Genomic DNA, 19,720 nt, shown 5'->3' with positions numbered 1-19,720 from the left:
TTATGGGACGGGGCGCCAGGGGGGACGGACCCTAAAGTTGCCTGCTCGGCTCACGACCGATCTCCAGCATCTCTGTGCGCAATACTGCACGCTCCACGTTCCACGTTCCCATCATCTATCGTCAGACTGCTGGTTGCCACCTCCGTCGTTGTGGAAGGGGGAACTTTCCGAGGCCACTTTCGCGCCCGCCAGCCACAGTTTCCTCCTCTTGGCAGGATGGAACGCCGGCTGATTGACCATTTTGCCGCCCACGACAAGACACCACCTATTTCCGGCACTCATTTGATGCTATTCTCATTCCCAGCATGGAGCTAGCCGGTTAAAGATGACAGCCAATGTCGCTGCACAGCCCTCACTTCGTCCCCTGACTCGACCAGACCACTTTTCTCATACGCAGGCCTCTCTTTCTCTTTCTCTTTCTCTCTCTCTCTGTCGACCCCATCCCCTTTTGCAATATGTCATGCTATGCCCTACATACTAATAATGGCCAGCTAGCGCCAATTGCCCTCCGGAGCAAACCCGACTTGATCATGCAACAAGTGACGGCAGCCTCCTGCGAGCAGCGGTGCAAGATACTCCTCGGGATGACAAAGTGGGTACGCATGTGCCCATCCAACGCACAAACCCAGGAGCCCTCATATTGCACCGAGATGAGCATCCCGTAGCTTGCGCAACACATGACAGCGCCCACCAACGTTACGCCCACATTACAACAACCACAACCATAACCTACATGTACTACCTACACGTGTAGTAAACCCCCCCCCCCCCCCCTTTTTTTTTCACGGCTGTTCGGCTAGCACCGCCTCGCAGCATCACAGGCGATATTTGCCGCATCTGCCCCGCGGGGCTGCAGCGCCGTTGGGCTCGACAGCACGGAGCGCGAGGGCGACCGGGCGGGCTGCTCCTGCTCCTGCCCAGGCCAGGCCCCGTTCCGGGCTCGGCGTCGCCAGTATGATCGCCGCCACCTTCGCCCGCCTTCTGGGTCGGCTGCCAGGAAAGCTTGGCGCTGCCCTCATGTGCCATGAGTCGCGCGCGATGGGATAGCTCACATTTCGCCCCGTGCTCAGCGAGAGCGAGAGATGTGCTTTTTGAGATTGGCGCGGTGCTCTGTGCAGAGATGGCACCCGTCGTCGTCACCGAGTGGTGATCGTGGCTTCCTTTGGTGGGCATGCTCGGATCTGCCGGGCAGGTGGCGCTACGTCGGCTGGCAGTTCCAGCTTGTCGGGTGGGATGCTCCCTCTTACCGCGTTTTGTCGGCGGTGTGTGCTGCGGGTAGATGCACTGCCTCCCCTTGAGTCGCGGGTCGCCAGGACCAGCGATGAGGTTTCGTGACAGGTGGGCTCAGCTTGCTCAAAGCAGTTTGTTCCTCTCTGACCCGAGCACATGAGATACCGTCCAGCGAAAGGCATCACCGGCTTCAGGTCATGTCTCTGTGCTTAAGTGACAATGCTCCAAGATTCAAGGGCAAAGTATCATCGATGGGAGAGATCGATCCTATTGGAGGAGAATCGTATTGGGTATTGCCACTCCACATAGCTTCAGGTAACAAAAAGGATGACAAGAATACGCCAGTGTGGAACACAATAACCGGTGAGTCACGGGGAAACGTCCGAGTTTCAATGGACACCTTTGATGATGTTCATGGCTGCCCAGGGGACGGAAAGGACTGTCACGTCTGCCATGTCTCTGTGAGCCGTCACAAAATATGGTCTGCTCACCTGTTCTGAGTCCATGAACAGCAAAATCCTATGGTTTCACCCGTTGCTCTTGATACAGAGTCTTTTATTTCGGCGCTTGCTTCTAGTCGTCGATGCGCTGGTGCTTTCCTCATTCCTAAATCACGAGCCGACTTTGGAAAAAGGCGTAACAGGGTACTGGATGGAGGACCTCTCGAATCTTTCCTGCTGTAAAGCAACGTACGTGGAAGTCCCATAAACGTTGTCACATGGGCCGTCAGATCTTCTGGCACTCCATCGATGATCTATCTGTTCCAGTGCTGTCCAATATCAAGCGCATATGGTGGATGAATCTGTGATGGCTGGGTCAACATTGATCATTGTGTCCACCAGGACACCTATCGTTGTTCGTGATTGAAAGAAACCTGTCCTGGGTCCACGTTTGTAGAAACATCAAACCTACCATCTAATACCCCAGGTACAGGTAGCAAGGTCGACTGAATGCCAGCTAATACTTCCACATTTCCGCTCAATTTCCTCCTCGTATACTACTTCTACAGCAGCCTCGTAACTCGTAACTCATGGTGTTGAGTCTGGTCTAATTTCAGTCTCTTGTAGTAGTGTCCCCACTCAGGACTGAATTCGGTGCAGGACCATTTTCACTGCCGTATGAGAAGCGTTCAGAAGAACTCATAACGCCTTTCCAGTAGATGCAAGGCACATCATAAAATTTGGGTCTGGTTCAACACTTCTGCGACCAAGCAGTGGCACAAATGACACAGTAGACATGCTACCTAGGTAGGGTATGCGAGCCAGTCAAGAGCTCTTGATTTGGATAATATGGCTTCACTTTAATGCAAGTCCGGAGCAGGCAATTTGATGTTTCATTGAGGGTGCCTGGTTTTCTGATAGTCTAAAAGAATATGTATGTTGTGGGAGTAGCACTGTTTGGAATGCATCGTCTGAGAGCGGGTTACCAGACTACAGGCAATACGGAAGCATTACCAGTGTTCGGACTGGAGAAAGACTGATTTGTATTATTATTGCAATCAGAGATTCGCACTGCAAAAAGGGGGTAACATTAATACATCGCCAGCACTAAACCATGTGAGAATTCCCACACTCAACACCTTATTCGCATACCCAATTAGCTTATCTAATTATCCCTAGGTGTATAAACTAGTTGTGCGAATTAGGCGTGTAAGTATTAGGTGTGTAGGTGATAGGTGTGCAAGAGTTGGGTATGTAGGTGTTGGATGTGTAGGTGTGTAAGAGTTGGATGTGTAAGAGTTGGGTGTGTGGGAGTTGGGTGTGTAAGTGCTGGGTGTGTAAGCGTGTGGGTGCTAAGTGTATGGGTATTTGGGTGTGGGTGTTGGGTGGTAAGTGTGTGAACTAAGCCTGGGTGATGCGCTCTATCTAGATAATTTGCTGTACCTATGGTGCGAGTGATGTACCGCGTCTCATTGACGACGTAGTCCACGTACGCGTTCCCGTATCTCTGGACATAGCTTTTGAGGATAAATGTGTTGCGGGAGTTGAGGATAGTCTCGTCAAAGCCCGACATGGACAGCCTGTCAGCAGAGTCAGTTGGAACTCACAAGCCGTCACTGAAGTAAGCTTCCTGCACTTGCAGAATGACAATCTCGATCTTATTTGTCGCACAAGGAGCAGAGCACCCGTCATCGCCAAACCCGTGTGTGCGACCGAAGTGGAAGTCGGGGCTGTCCCCAATGGCAGTTTGACAGCGGCAGCATGCATTTCAAAATCCATTGGAGATAGTTCAGATGAAGTCAGATGGGAAGGCTAACGGACTCTTGACCTGGTTGCCTAGCTGGATGAATTTCTGTCCGGGTGATACTACCTTGGGGGCGGCCGTGGATTCCGGGATGGCTTCTCCCAAAGGGATTTTGAATCAATATGAATAATTCAATCATGGAAAGTTTGTCACAGTGGAACCGTAGCTCAGCGGTAGAGCATAAGATTGCAATCCAATCTGGTATACATCTTGGGGTCCCGTGTTCGAACCACGGCGGTTCCTCTTTTTGTTTTTTTGTTCCCGGATGCTGAAGATGTTGGCCCGGGATGGATGGACGGAAGGGGGGAGGGGGTATTTGGGCCCGGAGAGGGTTGGGGTTCGGAGTGGGGCGACCACGGCGTGCGTGCCGGGACTTTTCGCTCAACGGCGGCGGCGACCAAAAACACGCTCATGCGGACTAATAAATTGTCAGGCATTGGATATGGACATGCAGAACCCTGTGTGGAACTTGATAATACTTGGCTAGAGGGTTGCATTCAATGCATGGACGTGCGTGGGTTCTGATGATCTGTTTTAGTTGGTTCCATGAGTATTGCTGTCGTTATTATGTGCAACTGGAAAAGCCACACCAATGTGAGATACAGAACGTAGGCACTTGTATGATTCCAAGAGGTGGTAAATGGGGTGAGGCCAGCCCAGGAATGGATAATGCTTGCTGTGTTGAGGGAAGAGTAGAAAGCCCCGCCGAAATTGGGTGCCGAGTGTCCCATGTTCACCGAACCCCCACGGCACCTCTGGGCTGGTGTGTATTATGCGTCTGCGTAGCTAGCTCCACACGCCACTTGTGACCGCATTTGCTGGCTGCATTCATTCATGCAACACCTTTACAACTGCTGTTGAAGACCTCTGCTTTCCCTCCCCCCCAGGGAAACCAAGTGGACAAGTCAGCCAAACGTTCATCGTCTCCAAGCTTTTTATGCCATCTCCAACCTCCCTGCGTCCTCTTCAACCGCCACCACCATGAGTGGACGGCTCCTGGCAGCGGGGATACTGCCCCTTACCACGCGCCGCGTCGCCGCCGCCCTCCCTGAAGCCGCCGTCCGACACTACCACCGCTTCCGGCTCCCCACCGGAGGCCTTCAACGCGCCGACGCAGCCATCCACGCGACGAGGCAGCGCGTCTGGCCCCCCAGCAGTGCCTTCCACAATGCCGTCATCGTGCGGAACGCCTCGTTCGCGAGGCTCCTGCCCAGGCTGCTGGTCAAGTTCGTGAGGATACCCGCCATGTTTGGTGGGCTGATGATAGGCGGAGTCGCGTGGGTGCAATACCAGGCGATACGTAAGATTGGACATGGACAACGAGGCTTGTGGAGCTGGGTGCTAACGTGGGCACAGAGGTCAGCAACTCGGCGTCCGAAATGTACAAGAACATGAAGGCGACCGCGGCCGACACCGCATCAGATATCTTTGGCGGTGCGAAGGACATCGCCAGCCAAATAGGGAGAGGATGGGACAATACGAAAGAGTCGGTCGAGCTCCCAGAGTGGATGCAGAAGGTGCTTCGGTTACAAGAGGATATAGGCACGGGCAAAGGAGGACCAGACCCCGGAGACGAGCCGCCAAAACACAGCAGGTCTGGCAAGGTCATGACCGGTGCGGCCGCAGCAGGCGCGTGGACCCAGATCGTGGACGACGAGAGAGAAGGAGAGGAAATCGCCAACGACGATCAGATGATGGTCCTCACCAAGAAAATGATCGAGATTCGGAATATCCTCTCCAACGTCGGCCAGTCCAGTGCCCTCACACTGCCGTCTATTGTTGTCATCGGGTCGCAATCCTCAGGGAAGAGTTCGGTTCTCGAGGCCATTGTGGGCCATGAGTTCCTGCCCAAGGGCTCAAACATGGTCACAAGACGGCCGATCGAGCTCACTTTGGTCAACACCCCCGATTCCAAGTCCGAGTACGGCGAGTTCCCGGACCTGGGCTTGAAGACATCCGACTTCTCCTCCGTTCAAAGGACACTTACGGACCTCAACCTGGCGGTCCCGGACAGCGAGTGTGTCTCTGACGACCCCATCAGACTGAGCATCTACTCTCCCAGTGTGCCAGATCTTTCTTTGATCGACCTACCGGGCTACATCCAGGTCGTCGGCCAAAACCAACCCCTGGAACTCAAGTCGAAGATCGCAGAATTATGCGACAAATACATCCAAGCGCCCAATGTCATCCTCGCAATATCTGCGGCAGATGTCGACCTGGCCAATTCCACAGCGTTACGGGCGAGCAGGAGGGTAGACCCTAGGGGCGAGAGAACGATCGGCGTCGTCACCAAGATGGATCTGGTGGACCCGATACGGGGCGCGGCCATACTGTCAGATAAGCAGTATCCCCTCAGGCTTGGATATGTTGGGGTTGTCTCTCGCGCACCTGGCGTGAAGACGCTGTTCAACAAGGGATTGGGCAGCAACCTCACTACCACAATCGCCAAGAACGAGAATGCCTTTTTCTCGTCACACCCCTTGGAATTCGGTCCCGACGTCGGCCTGAGCCTAGGCACACTGACCCTGCGGAAGAAGTTGATGCACGTGCTCGAGCAAACCATGTCTGCCAGCCTGCAGAGCACGCACGATGCGATAAAACAGGAACTCGAGGAGGCCACCTACGAATTCAAGGTCCAGTACAATGACCGGCCGCTGTCAGCAGAGTCGTACCTTGCAGAAAGCCTCGACGCCTTCAAGCACTCTTTCAAGCAGTTCACCGAGGAATTCGGCCGCCCGCAAATGAAGGAAATACTGAAGAAGGAGCTCGATCAGCGCGTCCTGGATCTGCTCGCTCTCCGCTACTGGAACAAGCCCATCACCGACCTCTCGCAACCACCACCTGAGGTAGACACCCTCGCCGACCTACCCAAAGCCGACCCTAACAACCCCTACTGGCACCGCCAGCTCGACGCCTCCACGGCGTCGCTCACAAAGCTTGGTGTGGGTCGTCTGGCTACCAGTGCCGTGGCCACGACGATCCAGCAGCACATCGAGCAGTTGATTGCGCAGTCAACGTTCGCGAACCACCCCTTTGCACGCGAGGCGATCACCAATGCCGCGTCGAGCATTCTGAACGAGAGATTCTACAGCACGAGTGACCAGGTGGAGAACTGTATTAAGCCGTACAAGTTCGAGATCGATGTCGAGGACAGGGAGTGGACCACCGGCCGGGAGCACGTCGGCGGTGTGCTCAAGGGTGAGCTGGACGCATGTCAGAGCGCCCTGACCAACCTCGAGAAGGCGGTTGGTGGGCGCAGGAAGATGAAGGAGGTCATGGGCTTCGTGGATAAGTGCCGAAAGGGAGATATCATTGTCGAGGGCGACGGGAGGATCGGCGCGGGCGGGTTCAGTGCCGCATTACTGGAGAAGGGTAAGTCGACTGAAGAAAAACTGGACTCCCTCTTTTGCCCCCTTTCCCTGCGAATCCAATTAAGCTGACACACCACGCACACCCAGGCCGAGAGGCAGTCTTCCTGCGGGACCGCGCAGACATCATCAACATGCGGCTGCTGGCGGTCAAGTCACGGCAGTGCAAGGACCTCAAGAACAAGTACTACTGTCCGGAGGTGTTCCTGGACGCGGCGGCGACCAAGCTGGCGCAGACGGCGGTGCTGTTCCTCAACGTGGAGCTGCTGTCCGAGTTCTACTACAACTTCCCGCGCGAGCTCGACGCGCGCCTGGGCCGCCACCTCTCAGACGACCAGATCGAGCGCTTCGCCAAGGAGGACCCCAAGATCAAGCGCCACCTCGAGGTCATCCGCCGTAAGGAGCTGCTCGAGCTCGTCCTCGACAAGATGGAGAGCCTCAGGCAGCTCGAGGGCCCGCGCGGCGGCGGCGGGGCCAAGAAGGAACGCGAGGGGAGGAAGGAGAAGGGCGGGCGGTGGGGTTTGTTCTGATTAACTGACTGACTGACTGACCGATTGATCTGAAACCGACCTCGGGTAGGCGTGTCTGATTCATCCGCGGAAGAACAGACATGCCTGGTGTTGGTTCGTTGGGCGCCATGACTTATGATGTATACATCTCATCACAGCGGTGGGGTTGTTTTTGCGGGCAGGAGTTTCTGTGGCCGGTGGTCGTCGTTCATTGAGTTGAAATGTTTGGGCTCCTCCTTCCCACCCAGCTTACTTTTACTTACACCACATGTATACATTTGAAGCTGCGAGCAAATAGAAAGATACTCAACCTCAGGGTCGTACATGTATGGCGTGGTCGTCTGGGCTTACGAGTCTGTAGAACATATGAAATCTGTTGTCCTCATCGACATGTCATGCCAGTCAAGAAATGTATGCTTTTCGCTTCCGAGGCCTCACTCACAAGCGACCCCTTAATAGCTGGACCACCTTTCAGCATAAACGTCTATTTGGCCCGTCAAGATGCAAATTGTCATTCATGATAATACCTCATACACTTCTAACGCTTGCTACCAAAAAAGGAGAATGGAAGACAAATGAAAATCTGTATGCCCCGTTCCACTCACGCCGCGTCCGTACTCGTCTGCAGCGTAACCTCCCACCGGAGCGCCCCTCCCTTGCCGTACCCCTCGCCCAGCCTGTTCTGCACGATGCGGGCGACACGCTGGCGCAGCAGGCTGAGGGCAGCGTCGTCGCAGCCGCGCGCGACGCACAGCTTGAGCGTGGCCATGCACAGGCCGTAGTGGACCTGCCAGAACTGGGCCTCCTCGACGCGCGCGACGTTGGGCTCGGACTCGATCTCGCGCACGACCGCGTCGGCGTCGCTGCCGCCGCTGTTGCTGTTCTTCCCGCCGCCGATACCGAGGGCTGTTGTCGTCGCTACCGCTGCAGAAGAGGAGGCACTGCTGGTGGACCTGTGTTGCCGGCCGTTGTACGACATGAGCAGCATCAGGCCCTGGGCCACGGCAAGGCGCATGCCGAGCACGAACATGGACACGGCGATGGCGACGCAGATGAGCTTGTCCAGCCAGGCGAATGACCCTACCGGCAGCGCGGGGAGCAGCAGCATCAGGAAGCTGAAGAAGAGCGTGAGTGAGTGGAAGGGGTTGGCGAGGATCTCGGGCAGGAAGGACGAGAAGTAGCTGGGCCGCATGACGCGGCGGATGCGCGCGTGGTTCTTGAGCCCGTACGCCGACACCAGGGTGCTCAGCACTGCGGCGAGGGTGGCCAGGTCGACGGTGCCGGCGCTGACGGCGCCCTCGCCCTCTCCCCCTCCGTGGCCATGGCTGTGACCGTGTGGATGATGCGGCGCATGCGAACCCATGCTCTCGAGGACGTGCTTGAAATTGTGGCTCAGCAGGTCGAACCCGCCGAAAACCAGGAAGACGCTCATGGCGAAGCCGGCTAGCACCTCGACGCGCTGTAGGCCGAATGGGTGCCGTATGGAACTGCGCCGCCACACCTCGAAGTTGCCCAGCACGTCAACGCACACGCAGATGGCGGCGGACCCGACGTCGAAGAAGACCAGGTGGGATAGCGCCGTCATGGCGAGTGAGCCGCCCGCGCTGAAGAAGACGTACCCAGCCACGCAGGCGTGGCACAGGCTCCAGTACAGCCGGGCTCGCTGCTCCTTGTGCATCGAGCCCCAGGCTTCCTTGAGAGTGGGCACGGGGAGGGAGGCGGGGAGGACAGGCGGCGGTCGCGGTGGTGGCTCCTGGAAGATCTGGTGCTGGGCGCTTATGGAGGAGTGCTTGTAGCGGTGACCTCGACGCTGGCCGATATTCTGCACGTCGCCGTCAGTGTCAGTCAAGCTTGGCCCGTACATATTTGTGTGTATCGGTGTGTGGGGGATTGGGAAGAGGGGGAATACATACCGACCTCACGGGCGAGGTGGACATGGACTGAGTCTGGAAGTTGAAGGGCCCCGGGGCCGGGGCCGCTGGGACGAGCCCATTCTCGGAGAGGGCTGATTCGGTCGACATGCTGCTGGCTGGCCGGCGGATGCTCCGTGGCGTGTCGGGGCTGAGCAGGGCGGCGCTGTTCCGGAAGGGCAGCAGGCCGCCTATGTCATTCCAGTTGGCGGTGCTGCTGGTGGCGCTGGAACGCGAGAGTGGGCGGTCGAGTGCACAGTCGAGGTCGATTTCGATATCGGCGTCGGGGTTGTCGTCCTCAGGGGGTGGCTCGACGAGAAGGGGAGGAGTTGGGGAGGGCGGCGGGAGGGCTGACGACAGGCCAGAAGCCATGTGCCTGTCGAGGACGGAGAGAAGGCACAAGAGGCGGCTCTATCTCTTTGATGACGGTCGCGGTCGCGATCGGTCTGGGGATAGTGGGCCTTGGAAGAAGCAGCCCAACTGCTGAATCCAGCCTAGCGCATTGCAACTATGGGCGGCGATCTGCAGATATGCTCGTTAGGCGACGGGAGCTTGTGTGTTGAAGAAACTATCAATTGTGCTGTTGAAGATCCGGATGTCACAGAGAGAATCTGGCAAGGCTCAGGACCAGACCGTGAGGCTGGACGGAGAGGGTCGAATGTCGACGCTCGTCGCGCCCACCCCGCGCAAGCGGGCACTCAGACTGGCATGATGAATGCCTCCCTGCGTGCATTGACTTCACTTTCATTGCTGCTTTGCCGGGCCAGGTGCAAGGATTCAGGGGAACTGGCCGCTAAGTCAGGGGTCTTGACAGGTTCTCTCGGCAGGCATTCTGGTTCTAGGACAGTATTCGAGACCGGTACGTACGCTACCCAGGTAGCCTACCGTAGCCTGCTGTACTTACTGCAGCTAGCTACAATAAGTGCGGACATAGAGTCGCATTGAATTGCTTGCTTCTTTCCCTGGTTGCAGATTTCCTCCAGGCGCCACACACCCATCGCGCTCGAAGATTACCATGCTGCCAATTATTCTTGCTGCATATGCCCCAGGCATTCCCATCTTCCTCCACCAGAATTGACCACTACCTGGGTTTTCACATGTTCCAATCCCAAACATGTGGGGCGGAAGCTTCTCTCTCTTGACCCCATTTCTGACATCTGACATCTGACATCAGCCCTCTTGTGGTCTGTGGTTCGAAGCTGTCTGCCAGTCCGGCCCGGGCGGACCATCTGCGCCGCCACCGAGCCATCATGGAACCGCTACCCTCCACCCAAGACACCCACCAAGGTGCTGCTGGTGCCACAGATCCGAGTCGCCCCGGCCACAGACGCATGTCTTCTGGCGGCGGCCTCCTCTCTAAACTCTCCTTCATGCGCGCCCATCCCTCCGAACACCACGAGCACGACGGCCCAGGCCAGCAGCGCGAGAAGGAGAACCGATCTCCTGCGTCTACCATATACATGCCCATCCCGCGGCCGCCATCCTCGATTGCCACCGCACTGCAGCAGCAGAAGACGAGGCGCCGCCGCGGATCCCTCAGAAAAGTGGCCCTCCTTGGCCGCGGCGCCCAGCGCGAGCGGCGCGAGGCCCACCGCGCCAGCCTGAGCATCGATGTGAAGCAGGCAGAGACATACAGCATGAGCACACCCACGGAGGAGGGCGGCTCCTTCGGGCTAGGCATATCCGATATCACACCCCGGCCCTCGATGGACGGCTACGCGAGCCGCAACGCGCCCGCCGTGACGGCCGCCACCAACCTGCTGCGCGACGGCGCGGCGCCCGGGGCATCCGCTGCCCAGACCCTGCCGAAGCCCAAAGTCGAGGTCGACGAGCCGACGCCCACAAGCCCCACGATGAGCTACACCACGACGGACGACGAGGACATGCTGCACATAGGGAGGAACGCGGGCAGCAGGAAGGGGCCAGAGCTGGCGAGCCTGAGCTCCGGGTCAGACGGCTACTTTTGTTCCTTGCCGCGCCGACGGACAATCAGCCGGGCTAGGTCACCTCTGAGCCTTTCTGGGCTGGCATCTACGCCTCTGCTCCCTACGGACGACGACTGGGACTACTCGGAGACGGAGTGGTGGGGCTGGGTGATCTTGGTCGTCACATGGGTGGTGTTTGTGATCGGTATGGGCTCGTGCTTCAGCATCTGGAACTGGGCTTGGGACGTCGGCACGACGCCGTACGCACCGCCCGAGCTGGAGGATGACCCCACGCTGCCCATCACGGGGTATTATCCGGCCTTGATCATACTGACGTGTGTGATGGCCTGGGTGTGGGTTGTTATCGCGTGGGTGGGCATGAAATACTTCAGACACGCAAAGATAAGCGGGGACTGAAGCCATTAGAATCAAAAATTGCTATCAAACTACGACAAAGTCCATCTCGTGATGCTATCTGCGACGAGAAGCAAAATCGCAAGTCTTACGTCAGAGAGACACACTCGAACACGTCCCGAGAACAGCAGGCCGTCCCTATATCCAATTATCAGGGGACTTTCCAGGCGTGTGTGCCACCTATGGGATGATCACTGTTGGAGGCCTTCAGACCCGCACTGAAGCTCGATTACTGGCGGCTGGAGACTGAGACGTCTAAGAAGCGACGGTCTTGGACAAACTGTCACTGAAGAACAGACGTTATATAGCCGAAGGCTACAAAAGAGATCAACCGCACTATCAGTACCTAGGTAGATGCTAGAAGGAGGGATACGGCCCCTTGAGCTGCAAGTACTGAGGACTGCGCGCGCACCCAGCATGCGTAAGCCATGCAAAAAATCCCTTGCTTCCACATGGGCTTCCTACATCGAAGAAGATATTACAATACTTAATCTTCTCTTCAATTGACCACTGCTCATCTGCTCATATACGAAGATGACCATGGCTCACGACAAGACGCCTGTCCATACCATACGTGGTTAGTCTGTCGTGCTATCCGCATCTCATAGAATATTCTGGATGGGCGAATATACGTGTGTAACGCCTCACCCAGAAGCTTCTTTACGGGGCGGCTTGTCAGTCTGCACAATGCCTGTATTGGAGATACCTAGGTACCTAGATAGTCGGCCATGTGGTGAATTGATACGGCATACCCAAATCTACAAGATACCTAGTTGGGCACTTAGCAGATAGGTGCCTAGATCAGGTTCATGCAAGGCAACATGGCTGGATTGAACTCAGCCTCCCCTCTTGAGTTCCGAATTTGCCTATCAATCAGCCTAGCTAGCTGTACATGCATAGGAACCCGATAAGCGCTTGATCAGATGCGTGAAGCCCGAAGATGATCTCTGCGGTATGAAACGTGAGGTACATGGTAGACTCGACAATAAGAAAAGATGTGGCTGTGGCTAATATTGTTGAAGCGCAGGTGAGGCGACCACAGCGGCAATTACGTACGTTGTCTGCCTGCCGAATGGAGCTTTTCAGCCTCACTTCCCCAGGCGGGCGTTGCTAGGCAGAGGTAAAATGGCACGGACCGAGCTGCGGCCCCTGACCTCAGGGTAGCTGCCTCGAGTTGCAGGTGAGGCTGCCGTTGGAGCACCGCAGAGCTATGAACGCAAACGGGCAGCTTCTGGGGCATTCTGAGCCTGTCCAGCGAGCCCCAGATCATTCCACGGCGCCGATGGACGTTTCCATGCCCGTTGGATCAGGAATAGACCCTCTTCCAGATCCGATCTGCCCTTCTTTTCGGATTTCTGATCTCTGCAGGTCGGACGGCTGCGGCGAGCAAGACGCATCGATATTTTTGCATTTGCAGGGTCCCTCCAGAACGTAGTGGGTCTGCACAACCCCTGTCCGGCCAATCAAAAGGGGGAAGGCGCCATAGAAACTCTTAGAATTTCCATGGGCGAAGCCTCCATGTACGTATTTGAGCTCCCCTCTGCCTGCTGCTCTGCAACGCCAACCTCTTCTTCCCAACCTCACAGATTTCACCACTTCCCATCTTCATCAACTGCCAAAAACCTCTTCTCTCTTCCCTCTCAGACATCGCATCGCAAGATTCGATCTGACAAAGTTTTCTTTCCCCTTCGCTTTCAGTGATACCCAAAGGTAAGCAGACCCAAAGACCCCACCACCACCTGAATCAGCTGTACAATTCCCATCCCCGCCCTCAGCCTGGCCTGCGCCTGAGCGAGATCCCTCCAGCCTTATGTTTCCAAGGGAGATGGCGACCTGATCTCCTTGACTGGAAACGCATGCGCACTGCATCTCCCTGTTGGAATCCATCCGCCGTGGCTCTCAATTGCAGGGAGCAGGTGGCTTTGGAGCAAACAAGCAAGGCTTCCGTTTGTTCTCGTTTCCACAGCGACCCACCAAAGTTTGCCCCCTTCTACATTAATACACCCAACTGCACTGCGCTGCATTCATTACATTGTCCTTTTCCGAATCTTCGGTCCGCACAAGCAAACCTCACATTCGCTAACTGTTGATTCTTCAGTAATTGACGACGTTACGAAACCTTCAAGATGTCTGGCGAAACCTTCGAGTTCCAGGCTGAGATCTCTCAGCTGCTCTCGCTGATCATCAACACCGTCTACTCAAACAAGGAGATCTTCCTGCGAGAGCTCGTCTCCAACGCATCAGATGCCCTCGACAAGATCCGATACGAGGCCTTGTCCGACCCCAGCAAGCTGGACTCGGGCAAGGACCTCCGTGTCGACATCATCCCCGACAAGGAGAGCAAGACTCTGACCATCCGCGACACTGGTATCGGCATGACCAAGGCTGTAAGTGATAGCTCTACCAGCTAAGATCGTTTTACAAACACAGATGACTAACTTGCTCGCAGGACCTCGTCAACAACCTCGGCACAATCGCCCGCTCTGGCACAAAGCAGTTCATGGAGGCCCTGACCGCAGGTGCTGACATCTCCATGATTGGCCAGTTCGGTGTTGGTTTCTACTCTGCCTACCTTGTGGCCGACCGTGTCACGGTCGTGTCCAAGAACAACGATGACGAGCAGTACGTCTGGGAGTCCAGCGCTGGTGGTACCTTCACCATCACCACCGACACCGAGGGCGAGCAGATCGGCCGTGGTACCAAGATCATCCTCCACCTGAAGGATGAGCAGGTTGACTACCTCAACGAGTCCAAGATCAAGGAGGTCATCAAGAAGCACTCCGAGTTCATCTCATACCCCATCTACCTCCACGTCACGAAGGAGGAGGAGAAGGAGGTCCCTGACGAGGAGGCCACTGAGACCACCGAGGAGGGTGACGACAAGAAGCCCAAGATCGAGGAGGTCGACGACGAGGAGGAGGACAAGGAGAAGAAGCCCAAGACCAAGAAGGTCAAGGAGACCAAGATCGAAGAGGAGGAGCTGAACAAGCAGAAGCCCATCTGGACTCGTAACCCCTCCGACATCAACCAGGAGGAGTACGCTGCCTTCTACAAGTCCCTGTCCAACGACTGGGAGGACCACCTGGCCGTCAAGCACTTCTCTGTCGAGGGTCAGCTTGAGTTCCGCGCCATTCTCTTCGTGCCCAAGCGCGCTCCCTTCGACCTGTTCGAGACCAAGAAGACCAAGAACAACATCAAGCTCTATGTTCGCCGTGTCTTCATCACCGACGATGCCACCGAGCTCATTCCCGAGTGGCTCAGCTTCGTCAAGGGCGTCGTCGACTCTGAGGACCTGCCCCTCAACCTGTCTCGTGAGACCCTGCAGCAGAACAAGATTATGAAGGTCATCAAGAAGAACATCGTCAAGAAGGCTCTCGAGCTCTTCCAGGAGATCGCTGAGGACAAGGAGCAGTTCGACAAGTTCTACACTGCCTTCTCCAAGAACTTGAAGCTCGGCATCCACGAGGACTCCCAGAACCGCCAGATCCTGGCCAAGCTCCTGCGCTTCAACTCCACCAAGTCTGGCGACGAGCAGACCTCTCTGGCCGACTACGTCACTCGCATGCCCGAGCACCAGAAGAACATGTACTACATCACCGGCGAGTCTCTCGCCGCTGTTGCCAAGTCCCCCTTCCTTGACGCTCTCAAGGCCAAGGACTTCGAGGTTCTGTTCCTGGTTGACCCCATCGACGAGTACGCCATGACGCAGCTGAAGGAGTTCGAGGGCAAGAAGCTCGTTGACATCACCAAGGACTTCGAGCTCGAGGAGACCGAGGAGGAGAAGAAGCAGCGTGAGGAGGAGGAGAAGGAGTACGAGGACCTGACCAAGGCTCTCAAGAACGTCCTCGGCGACAAGGTTGAGAAGGTCGTCGTCTCCCACAAGCTTGTCGGCTCCCCTTGCGCCATCCGCACCGGCCAGTTCGGTTGGTCTGCCAACATGGAGCGTATCATGAAGGCCCAGGCCCTCCGTGACACCTCCATGTCCAGCTACATGTCTTCCAAGAAGACCTTCGAGATCTCTCCCAAGAGCCCCATCGTCAAGGAGCTCAAGAAGAAGGTCGAGGCCGACGGCGAGAACGACAAGACTGTCAAGTCCATCGTCCAGCTCCTGTTTGAGACCTCCCTGCTGGTCTCTGGCTTCACCATCGATGAGCCCGCTGGCTTCGCCGAGCGTATCCACAAGCTGGTGTCTCTTGGCCTGAACCTGGACGAGGAGCCTGAGGCTGCCGCTGATGCTCCTGCCGCTTCCGACTCCACGCCTGCCGCCGAGACTGGCGACAGCGCCATGGAGGAGGTCGACTAAATCAATCGGTCACGGAATGGGCAAATGGGAGTGCAGGATAGGCGATCGCATTAAAAAGTGGTTACAGGAGTTTGGCACGGGTCTCTTCGGGTTTTGACACCTCATACTTGGCAGGTCGCTACACGAGCGGTAATGTCGTCCTTCAGCCTGGATGTACTGTAGTAGTATCTCAAGAGGAAAGGATTGCCTCTTTTCAGCACAATCCTAGTAGACGATAATGAATTTCACGTTTTGAAGATGCACATAACTTGTTCCTTTCCCCTTTGAAATGAAATGACCATGCTGTCAAAGGTGATCGAATGATTCTCACTCCACTCAGGCACCCTGCTCTGACCTTTTGCAGCGAAGCTCTTATCTCCGGATGATCTTCAGAAGTTTCCCTCCTTAGTCGTAAGCCCAACATCATGATTGGCCTACTCATGGAGGCACTGGAACTATACGGTCTCTTCATGTCTGTCTTGGTGCTCCCTGCTCTCATCGAGCCTTGCGGCACCGTATGCCTTGCGGCACCGTATGCCTTGCGGCACCGTATGCCTTGCGGCACCGTATGCCTTGTTAGGACCTCTATCCCCGTGAGTTCTTCCGTCTTTTATGGGAATATACAACGCGATTCGGCTTCGGGCTTTCCGATTTATTTTCTCCTATTGCAGCAGGACGCGATGGAACTGACTTGGGCTAGATAACTGAGGTGGAACCACAGGCTGGCAGGATGTACATTAGCCTGGGAGTCCTACTGCCTCACGGGACTAAGGTTGAGAAAGTACCTAACGATAAACACCAATTAATCCTGAACTTCTGGAAGATACTAATTCTGGGTCTTCCTTTGCTGTTCACCCAAATATGCTGTATAGTGCTTCCTGGAACTGTGCCCGATTCCATGGTCGCCATATTGCTGTAAACACGTATTGGCGCCTGGTCTGGTATCTGGCGAACGGCTGACCTGGCCAAGAGAAATTCCATTGGCATGCGCCTGTGTCAGGCACAGCTCGCGGACCGCTGTTCTGTCCCCCGCAAATCTGGACATCCGCCCAAGGCGTTGCGGATTAGACTGTATTCGTACATGTCTGTGAACTTCCAAAGTTGACGACGGCTCACATATTGCGTCATAATCCCAAAAGGCCTGTGGCGACAATCTCAGAAGAAGTAATTGATGAACCGCTGGGGAGAAGAAACGGAAATTAACATGAGGATTCTCTGATCAGCCAAAAATCTATTCTGGATGCATACCATCCCGTGGAATTGCTCACGTCCAAAGATGATGCTTTGGCAGTCTCCAAATGACTACTCGCTAGTGTACGTAGACTATCAGTAACTAGTCCCTCGCCTGTGTGCTTTTCTCAGAACATGTCTGAGGTACCACCCCTAGATCCCCTAAAATGTCTTCTCTGTTGACGCGAAGTTTTAGCGAGATCTTCACAAGAGACTCATCAAACAATATTTCCTTCGAAGCATGAATAGCATCATGTTTGGCAAATTTTCCCTGGGCAAAGTCTGGCAATTTGAATCCATGTTCCCGTACCAGTGGGTGATCTTTCTTGAGGTGGCCAGTCAGATCCATGATCTCCAACCCCCTAAAGAAGCCCAGGCCTTGATCCCACATCAAGAAGTCGGCTATCTTTATCATCAACATCTGTGAATCCGATATGGGGACTCGAATGGATGCAGATTTTCGAGATGATGTGGACCCCGCCCGGCCTTCAGCCCTAAGCCGAACATGTCGAGCTTGAGATCTCCTGGTGTGCCATGTATTCAGAGTATCTCTCCATGTCCTCAGGGTCTGGGAGGCATTGATGTTTGTGTGTTTGTGGTTGAAAAGTTTTAAGGCTTCGTATTTCTTGATGAGAACCTCATCGCTGGCAGAAACTAGCCGCTGCTCTTCGTCTTCACCTGAAAAAAGGCCTTCTTGAATGGCCTTTTGCAGACCTTCGTCAGTCAAGAGGAAGTTTAAGCCAGCTTCGCAGATGTAGATATGATCCCTTGGCTTGAGATATCGATCGTAGAGAGCCCGCAGCCCAGACCTCAGTACCTCAAACTCAGCCTCCAGTTTCTCGTGTTCTTCGAAAAGGCCTGCAGAGAGCATCAAAACTAACGCGGGATCGAGGGCTGCCTGCAAGACATCATCATGGTTTGGTGGGCCGACTTGTTCCGACATACGCAAAACGGATTCTGGCCCTATGAAGACTTGATCGGTAGTCGGGTTGAACCATGTTATCATACGGAGCATCTCGTCCCTGTAGCACACCTCTTCCCAAAATTCCTGATACTGGGCCTTGCTCCAGGCACGGGAGAGATTCCTAGGCAGCCACAGCTCCCAGAACCACGTCGACAAAGGCCTCGAGATCTTTTGTGTTTCGCTTCGGGCCTCACGGCAAGCGTACATTATCGCTGGAGCGCTGGTCTGCGGCCTGAAGTTCACGGATGCGCAACACTCGCAGCGTTGAGGTTTGTTGCAGATGTTGAATTTGGGTGCAGGCTTGCTACCAAACGGTATGACTCGGCGCGGGAGCCAGGCCATTCTCCAGACTTTTGCCCGAAGATGTGCAGGCAGATCGCTGAATCGAGGGAAGGTTCTCAACGTGGAGTCGATGTGCGTAGCGGCTGAGCTTGATTTCTTTGCAGCAACGGAGTCTTCACCGTCCTTGTCCGGGTCCTCGTCTGCGCAGAGTTAGGTCAGCAAATCTGCAACACTCTTGTTGAGAAAACATTAATTACCCCCCAAAACACTGCCTGGATTTCCCCCAAACTGTTCGATCATACCAAGGGGATCCATGTGTTTTTGAGGCAAAAAGCTGGAATTGCTCATCTTGATCAAATGTCCCGCGAAACTGCTTTTGTGTTGAGGCGCCTGTGTTATGTTTTTGCTTCTGGTGATGGGCCCGTGGAAAGAGTTGCTCTTGGTCGAAATTTTGCACAGGGGAAGGTTCCAGGAAACCCCATTTAAATAGTAGTGGCGGGAGATCAGGAAGAGCGAGAGCGGTGTCACTGCGTTGAGTGAGTTCCATTGGCAAGGAGCGGCAAGTTTATAACATGGACAAGTCACTTTACAACATGTCTCGTAAGCTCTGAGCAAGGGAGATTGCTGTGATTCGAGATGTCAGATAAGTGACTCTCATGGGTCCGAACTTGGGACGAGGTTTGTTATCACTCTGTTACAGTGACTGACTACACATGCCTCGAGGTAGTCGAGAAGAGATCAAAAAAGACTAGAAAGCCTTTGCCCCCGGTGCTTTGCGGGCTTGAGCCGCTACCATCGGGTCATGTATGTCCTCCACAAATCTATGAACTTTTTGTTGGGAAAAATCTCAAGCCGTCACGACGATGTCGAGTAGTTCCGCGCCGAGATGGGATTTGAGCAGTGATTCAAGCGTGTGAAGTTGTCAAACAGCCACTCGAATGAACGGCCAGCCTCTATGCCAGCATAGCTGCAAAGCCATGAGTATGATGTCGTGTAAAGCGTGGAGAATAGGTCGGGTGAGCAACTGTGCGATGAGGTCAGCACGTCCACGGAAAGCAAGCTATCGATGACTTGATTTCAGAAGCAAGAAGAGTCCCATCATAGATTGGCATTGGTAAGCGTCATAGCCATGACGGCAGCTGTTGGCGTGTTTGAAATGAGGCTGGCACAAGGCTCGAAAATACAGGCCAGTAAATTCTTAAATCTGAAAAGGTGGGCAGGTGGCACAATAATGATCAAGGGTGGAGATGATAGCAATGATCTCGTAAGACACTAAATGGGTGGCAGGCTCCCAGAGTTTCATCGTACGGAGCCACAACTTTATAGATTGAAAGCACACCGGAGTCAACACATGCTGATAAG

The 19,720-nt window shown here is 55.1% G+C and overlaps 5 protein-coding genes and 1 non-coding gene across 6 annotated transcripts; 4 read left to right on the top strand and 2 right to left on the bottom strand.

Moving 5' to 3' along the window:
- The first annotated feature begins 3,630 nt into the window (after positions 1 to 3,630).
- On the top strand, positions 3,631 to 3,717 carry INS49_015504. Its single transcript has one exon. It is a non-coding gene; the product is annotated as a tRNA-Cys (tRNA).
- Positions 3,718 to 4,455: 738 nt separating this feature from the next.
- INS49_015503 (uncharacterized protein) lies at positions 4,456 to 7,372 on the top strand (the record flags this gene model as incomplete). Its single annotated transcript, XM_043176184.1, has 3 exons — positions 4,456 to 4,774; positions 4,831 to 6,846; positions 6,933 to 7,372. The coding sequence occupies 3 exons, from the start codon at positions 4,456 to 4,458 to the stop codon at positions 7,370 to 7,372; spliced, it is 2,775 nt and encodes a 924-aa protein (XP_043019639.1).
- A 580-nt stretch (positions 7,373 to 7,952) lies between these two features.
- Positions 7,953 to 9,633, bottom strand: INS49_015502 (uncharacterized protein; the record flags this gene model as incomplete). Its single annotated transcript, XM_043176183.1, has 2 exons — positions 7,953 to 9,173; positions 9,265 to 9,633. The coding sequence occupies 2 exons, from the start codon at positions 9,631 to 9,633 to the stop codon at positions 7,953 to 7,955; spliced, it is 1,590 nt and encodes a 529-aa protein (XP_043019638.1).
- Positions 9,634 to 10,511: 878 nt separating this feature from the next.
- INS49_015501 (uncharacterized protein) lies at positions 10,512 to 11,603 on the top strand (the record flags this gene model as incomplete). The annotated part of the gene is made up of 1 exon (XM_043176182.1): positions 10,512 to 11,603. One exon carries the CDS (start codon positions 10,512 to 10,514, stop codon positions 11,601 to 11,603), a length of 1,092 nt encoding a protein of 363 aa, XP_043019637.1.
- Positions 11,604 to 13,726: 2,123 nt separating this feature from the next.
- Positions 13,727 to 15,903, top strand: INS49_015500 (uncharacterized protein; the record flags this gene model as incomplete). The annotated part of the gene is made up of 2 exons (XM_043176181.1): positions 13,727 to 13,987; positions 14,050 to 15,903. The coding sequence occupies 2 exons, from the start codon at positions 13,727 to 13,729 to the stop codon at positions 15,901 to 15,903; spliced, it is 2,115 nt and encodes a 704-aa protein (XP_043019636.1).
- Positions 15,904 to 17,215: 1,312 nt separating this feature from the next.
- INS49_015499 (uncharacterized protein) lies at positions 17,216 to 18,706 on the bottom strand (the record flags this gene model as incomplete). Its single annotated transcript, XM_043176180.1, has 2 exons — positions 17,216 to 18,558; positions 18,661 to 18,706. 2 exons carry the CDS (start codon positions 18,704 to 18,706, stop codon positions 17,216 to 17,218), a joined length of 1,389 nt encoding a protein of 462 aa, XP_043019635.1.
- Between the last annotated feature and the right edge of the window lie 1,014 nt (positions 18,707 to 19,720).

The sequence above is a fragment of the Diaporthe citri genome (assembly GCF_014595645.1).
Source record: "Diaporthe citri strain NFHF-8-4 chromosome Unknown scaffold_9, whole genome shotgun sequence".
Classification (NCBI taxonomy): Eukaryota; Fungi; Ascomycota; class Sordariomycetes; order Diaporthales; family Diaporthaceae; genus Diaporthe; species Diaporthe citri.
Note: the sequence above shows the minus strand (reverse complement) of the source record. Positions and strands in the feature narration are given on the sequence as shown.